The 6,880-nt window shown below is 37.0% G+C and overlaps 1 protein-coding gene across 2 annotated transcripts; it reads right to left on the reverse strand.

Annotated features, from left to right (window-relative positions):
* On the reverse strand, nucleotides 1-6,880 carry LOC112420493 (uncharacterized). Of its 2 annotated transcripts, XM_024780216.2 has the most exons (8): nucleotides 6,731-6,880; nucleotides 6,389-6,518; nucleotides 5,611-5,895; nucleotides 5,378-5,486; nucleotides 4,953-5,073; nucleotides 4,057-4,809; nucleotides 1,203-3,123; nucleotides 1-820 (listed from the first exon to the last, which is right to left on the reverse strand). In XM_024780216.2, exons 3-8 carry the CDS (start codon nucleotides 5,804-5,806, stop codon nucleotides 390-392), a joined length of 3,531 nt encoding a protein of 1,176 aa, XP_024635984.1. In that variant the 5' UTR covers nucleotides 5,807-5,895; nucleotides 6,389-6,518; nucleotides 6,731-6,880; the 3' UTR covers nucleotides 1-389. The 2 variants fall into 2 exon arrangements, with proteins under 2 accessions (XP_024635984.1, XP_024635983.1); XM_024780215.2 differs by lacking the exon at nucleotides 6,731-6,880 and having other exon boundaries at nucleotides 6,389-6,713.

The raw sequence follows: 6,880 nt of genomic DNA on the forward strand, positions 1-6,880 counted from the left end.
AACATCAAATTATTAGTAGTCACAATGTCAATGAATACGAATGCTTTTCTACTTCACACTTTAATGGATCACTTAGCTGATATTATGGAAATAACAAACAAGAATGGAGCAAATGGAGGAGCACAATCACAGACATAGCACAATCCTCCAAAATGCCTCTAACTAATAATAGCCTACTAACAAAATACAAAAAATATAAAAAAATAACTTTACATTTATGTCAAACACAACGTGGCATTTGTTACAAAATATATTGGAATGGAATCAACATTAAACCAATTGGCAATGGTTATTATCCCAATCAAATCAGCCTTCAAAATTAAAACCATATTAACGGGCAAGAACTTGGTTAAGCTCTTGTAGTTATGCAGGAACTGAAAGCATTGCACTCACATTATGATGCAATTGCACTTTGATTCAAGCTTTGGGGGCTTCATACTATTATCTACCTTGTTAGGAAGCCCAACATTATTTGTGAAAGACTCGTCAATATTTTCATCATTCTCAGTCTTGCCAGAAACGGTTTTGACGTCCATTTCCACGCTCTTCTGTCTGGTCTTCGGAGTTTTTATAGTGCGCTTGCCCACAGGACGTCTGCGAACATCCTTTCTGTCAGAAACAGGTTTCCCCAATAAAGTTACTGTTGGTTCAGAACCTTCGAATGGATCGGAAGATTCATTTTCCATTGCTATTGTTGCAGCTTTATATGCTAGATCATGGATGATAGAACTGCAAAAAAGTATTGTATCTGTTGCCTCTTCAAGTGTCAGGCTTCTAGTGTTGCCTGCACCTTGACACTCCACTGTAACTGTTGATTCCTCTGCCATAAAGCATAAGAGAACAGTTAAAAATTGTCTGTGTACCAATTTTATAGAAATGTAGAATTTTATATCACTGATTTTACGATTTCAGATGAAAAAAAAAATCAAGAAAAAATATCAGAAATATCCTAACTCTAAAATAATCAATACTATATTTTAGTATCCCACAATTAGCATCAGAAGACGCAGATTTTTACTGTGATTAGATTGTCATTCTATAAAATAAAATTTTGTATTTCGTAAAACTTTTTTTTTGAACAATTGTATTTCGTAAAACTGACCAAAGTTTTATGCAATGGGAGAGGAAATATTCACATATCAATAGTTAACACTGTACACTGATCTCTTTTAATTGAAATTTCAATACAGCAAATACCATACCAGTGCCATGAGACTCAGATACATTGACCTCTGAAACAGAAGCAGTGTAGCAATCATTGGAAGGATTTCGAGCAGAAGGTTCCTGAAAATCATCGAGGGCACTCTTTGATACCAGGGACATATCATCATTCACCAGGTTGATATCATTCCCACGATTGTTTTCCCCTTCTATTTCTGATTCTGAGATTGTAGAACAGTTGGCAATAACTGAATCATTCAGTTCATTAGCATTAGAACTCTGCACATCATGCTTCTCGTGACATGATAACTCTGGAGTCTTAACTGACGTTTCTGTATTTGAGACACTCCTTGCATTATTTGGATGGTCTTCAACATTTTCATAGGAAATACAATCCCCAGGATTTGGAAATGATGTTACTAAATTTTCATCAGGCTGAAAAACAGCTTCCTGACTTGAAAATTCTGAGCAGCAAGCATTGTTTCCTCTACTACTGTCATCATTTTCTAGTTTATCTTCTTCAACAAAAGTTGAATCGATAGAAGAAGCATCAACTACATCTGTCATTGCATTTCCTGAAGCTTGAGTTTCTTGCAGAACTTGAGGTATCTCCTCCACAAGGCTACATTCTGCGTTACCAGAAGCTTCTCGAGTAGCAAGGCCTACTTCCTGGTGAGAATGGCTTGAAGTTCTAGACAAAGATGAACTGGGGCTTGGAGGCTTAATCCTTAAGTCATAACCGCAGTCTGCATCCAATTTCCTACCACTCAACTGCCTGTGTATACGAAACTCTGTTTGTCTAGTAGAGCTGAAATCAGTCGATGATGAGGCAGAATAACTGCCAGGTCTCGTTGAACTTCTAACACTGTTTACACTGTCTCTTGAAAGAGACAGATCATCATAAGATATGGTTGTGGCCGTAAAAGTCCTGGCACGAACTATAGGTCCTTTGTTGCTGCTGGACCTTTTCAGCAATACAGAAATGCCAGTGCCGTCCATGGGGTCCGTGTTCATATTTGGGTGATCACTGTAGTGATCCAACGGCTGATCCTCAAATTCATCGTTGTGCTTCTTGTAATCAACTTCTGATTGGTTCATCTCTAGATGGTTTGTAGGTATCTTCTCAACTCCATCCCTCAATGAACTTGGAATTGAACTGTTTTGTGAGTGAACCTGGTTTAGTTCACTGCATGAAGTTTGACTTTCCTCATAACCATGTTCGCCAAGGGGAAACCTCAAGTTATCCGTATCAGTCTCTTGAGGAAGTTCAGATGCAGCCTGTAGTTGGCTTGCTTCAGCTAATGATTTTTCTCCTTTGGGCATGTTCGCAGAAATCATCGAAGAACCTTCAGATACAGCCAACGTTGTTTCCGGAAGGATGGCTCTCAACAATGTGGCTTTCCTGCTGCATTGTGGACAAAATTCAATATTCTCCTCGGTTTGACTAATGACTTGATAACAACAACCACATTGAGAACAGATTGCTGTATTTTCAAAACTACCAATTTCAGAAATGACATCTCTGACATGTGAAGTTTCTGAACTTTCATTGCATTCGGCATCGATACGAACATGGTAAACAGAACCCTCAGCTTCAGTTGGACCAAAAACTGTATTGGGGCCTCTGCTTTGATTTTGCAGGATATTGACTGATTGCTCATTGACCTCATGCTTAATATTTGCATTTAATTCATCCATCTTATCAAAGGCAAACATTTCTTCATCTAAATCAGGATATAACATCTTATTAGTTTCACTTGCCGTATCGTCTTGATTATGATCAATTCCTTCATCTAGAGCAAAAGCTGTAACTCGATCGGATGTTGCATTGCTGCTTGTTGCAATCGAGGAGTTCCTATATACAAGGGAACGATGTGCAGAATTTGAATTTCCAGCATAAAGGGTTGTACTTGGAACACTTGATAAAAGTGGCCTGAACATGTTTTGAGGGCTTTTCCTATCCTGCATGACATTTTAATGGCAAATAACAAAAGTTAGTAGATATTAATTGTGATTACTAAACGATATTCAACAAGAAATCATGGTTAAAGGGAATGATGGAGGAGCATGGAGAATTGCACAGGTTCAATTAAATAGGACGCCAAAATTTCCTTGTTAATATTTACACCAAAACCACAAAGATCACCAAGATTTCAAATATCTGAGTATCAACTAATAGAAAACCCAGTTCCATGCCATTGCTAGTTCAAGCATGTTATACACAAGGCCACTAAACAAACTCAATTATGACTTAATAAGAATCCATGACGTAATAAGAATCCACTAGCTTGGAATAATTGCCTAACAAGTGCATTTTAAGAAAATTAATATATACAGGTAAGAAAACATGCACCCGAAATCATGCATAAAAAGAGAATAAAAAATCAGATAGTGCTAAAGAATGATGGCCTTAGAAGGACAGTTAATCTGTAGGGTTTCCAATTTCTAACCAGGAAAGTGCAAAAAAGAGATGGTGCATTTGTGCACGTAAGTGTATAGGGAGAGGGGGAGATTGTTGAAGATGCACAAGAGGTTACAACCTCCAGACTAAATTATAATCAAAACTGCATACTTTCACCCTTGTTAAGGATGGTAGTTAAGTGCATCAAATTTTCTTGATTTCATGTAAAAAAGAAATACATTTACTAACCTACCCCTAACTATAATGGTCATCTCACAATATTCAGTAATTAATATAAGAATATTTTTGGAATAATAACATATTTGAGCCTAACAAATGAATGCACTATTTTGCTTATTGAGTTCAGAGTGGTAATTCTTAAGTGGTATGAAAATTAAACACTTATTCATGATTTCCTTCCAATAAATTGGCAGTAAACCCATACACTGATTGCGAAAGGAAATTTATTTAAGTGAATTAGATGACAAAAATACCATTTGCCGGAAAGCAGAGTCGAATGATTTTTTAGGAGCAGAATTTGGAGACGCCGTCCTGGGTGATTTCTTTGACATGCCAGGAGTTCTGTTGATTGAAAATGAACCATCCCTTCTTGAACTCAATCTGTCTAAGCTACCCACTTGGATGGACTGAATAGAGTCAAGATCATCATCACCAGATGATGCAACAGAACCTTTGCTGCGTGAGCTGAATGGGTCTCGATCGTGACTTTGAATAGAGCTACTACTCCTAGAAGGAGTTGGAGACATTGATTGCCTGCTGACTTTGGACATGGAGTCCCTACCATTTCTTGATGCTGGAGATGAACCCCTCACATACGTTGCTGGTCGATCAGCCAAAGAAGTACGAAGATTGGGAGGAGCTTCAGAAGAGAAGCCGGGTATATTAGTTTGCCATGCCCTTATCTTTGGTGATGAGGAGTTTCCACGACTTGTCTTAACTGGGGAAGTTCCCCTAACTCCAGACGAGGCAACAGAGCCACTGGAACCAGTGCTCAACCTTCGTGGAGTAAAAGTGGAGGACTTGGAAGCAGGTGTCGTGGGCTTATTTGGAGGTGGAGACGGTCTTCTTGTTGGAGTAGCATTCCGTAAAGTTGAGGAGGTTGGACTGTAATTTGGCACTGATGAAGGCCTTCCCCTTGCTTGCAATGTATTAGTTCCCGAACGAGGAGATGGACTTAAACGATTTGGACTTGCACTGCCCCTACTGCTTCTGCGACTTTTTTCCATCTGAAACACAATGACATCCAACGTACGATGAATAAGGAGTATAAGCTCGATTACAATATTTGAGATGGAAAAAAATTAAAGGAACTTTTCCAAATAATTTCATATGCAGGAAAATAATAATACAAATGGATTCAAAATCTCACCGTAGAAGATCTTGATATGGTAATGGGTTTACTCTGAGGCCTTCCTCTGCTTGCAACATTAGTAGGTGGTGGATCTTCGTCTAATGAAGGAAACAGTGGCGTATCCGGAGGTGTCAATAACCTTTAAATGAATGATACAAATATGGCATCAGTGATGTTAGCAGTAATGACCAGAAATCAAAATCTCAAGCTTTTTGATCAAGAAACTGGCATTATAGTATAACCACATCTATGCATTCTTAACGTAGAAATAAAGAAAGCTGCAAATAGTTAGAATCAACTAAAGAACTTGAGTTATTGCCCAACCGCATGAATGATTATTCATGTGAAATAAAGAAAACAATTAGAATCAGAAACATATAATTTGATGACAGTACACAATATGATTCAACGGATGAAAATTAAACATAAGGAATATGGCCCACCAGTCATAGTCATTCTTGTCACCATCTACATTAAGCAAGTCACTATTTACTCGCCGACCAGGAATGGAGATTCCAACATTGACTTCAGAAAAATGTCTTAGCTTTGTAGCTGTAAAATAATACCCAAAGATAAGTAAGATAAAAGTAAGAAATGTATGAATGAATATCACCCCAAATAAAGAAACCAAAGAATGGCACGTTATCTTCGATAAGAAATGAGCAAAGAAAATTACCGAATGAATCTTCCAAGTCATCAGAAGACTGAAGCAAAAAAGTATCTCTTTCTCTAGATTGCATTTCATTGAACAAAGTAAGATCATCATCTTTCTCCCGGAAAAGTATTCCACTTTCAAGACTATGCCTCCGCTTGTGACCATCTCCTCTCGCCTCTCTCCCCGGAGAGTATCTCATCGCTGGGGAAGGCGGCATCTCCACTACCCAATTCAGTATCAGGGCAAGTGTTACTTTGACTCCTCCAAACAAAACTAACAAGCAACACCCATAAATTTATCTCAAGCCTACAACAAATTCAAAGCCCCAACCATCACTGTCAGCAAAAACAAAACCAAACAAAAACAAGAAAGAGAAAGCTTGCATTCACCATTAGCCATGTTCTATTGGTTCTTAGATTAGTTTAACAACTATTGCTAAATACCAAATAAACACTGTCATGATAATGATTATGACTGAGTCAACAAAACATCATATATTCCATATAACAAATGAAATCAAATTCAACATATTAAAATAGTAACTCATTGGAAGTAGCAACAACTGTACCATTAAAAAAATGAACAATTTCTCAATAATGACTCAACATTCATACACATACAAAAAAAAATCCCAAAAACAAAATTGACCCTTTGAAACCCTAAAACATAAACAACTAAAAGATCCCAATTATGAAACTGAAAGACCTAATTGAAACCCAAAATTGAAGTAGAAAACCAATTAAGCAACCATTGAAGTTGAAAACAAGATAAAGCATTGAAGTAGTAGAACTTGACTTACCAAGTCAAAATTGATTCAAAGACAAAGATGGAAGGTGGAACAGTGCGGTTAAGATCCCAAGTATGAGGTTGAATGCCAATAACAATGCGACGAATGTTGTATCAGACACTCGGATCTATAGCATTCATGGCTATGTCTCAGCGACCAAAGTACAGATCGAAAAACACCAATGATCCAACGGTTAGAACAAACATAAAAATAAAACATATACACAAATTGTTCTTTTCTTCTCTCTCTCCTCACAAATTCAGTACTAAGTACTTGTTTTTTAAAAGTTAAAATAAAAACACACTTTCTTTTTTCTTCTTCTTACAATTATAGACTGGAATTTAAGAATAATACCAAAAACACATGTTGTTGTTGGATTTTCCTGCTTCCCTCTACAGCAAGCATCCAGATTAATTTTTTCTTTTTATTTTTTGTAAGGTAAACTATCATATTTTGCATAAATAAAGTAAGACATGTCTGTCAAAAAAAATATGTAAGACATGT

The sequence above is a fragment of the Medicago truncatula genome, chromosome 3 (genome assembly GCF_003473485.1).
Source record: "Medicago truncatula cultivar Jemalong A17 chromosome 3, MtrunA17r5.0-ANR, whole genome shotgun sequence".
Classification (NCBI taxonomy): Eukaryota; Viridiplantae; Streptophyta; class Magnoliopsida; order Fabales; family Fabaceae; genus Medicago; species Medicago truncatula.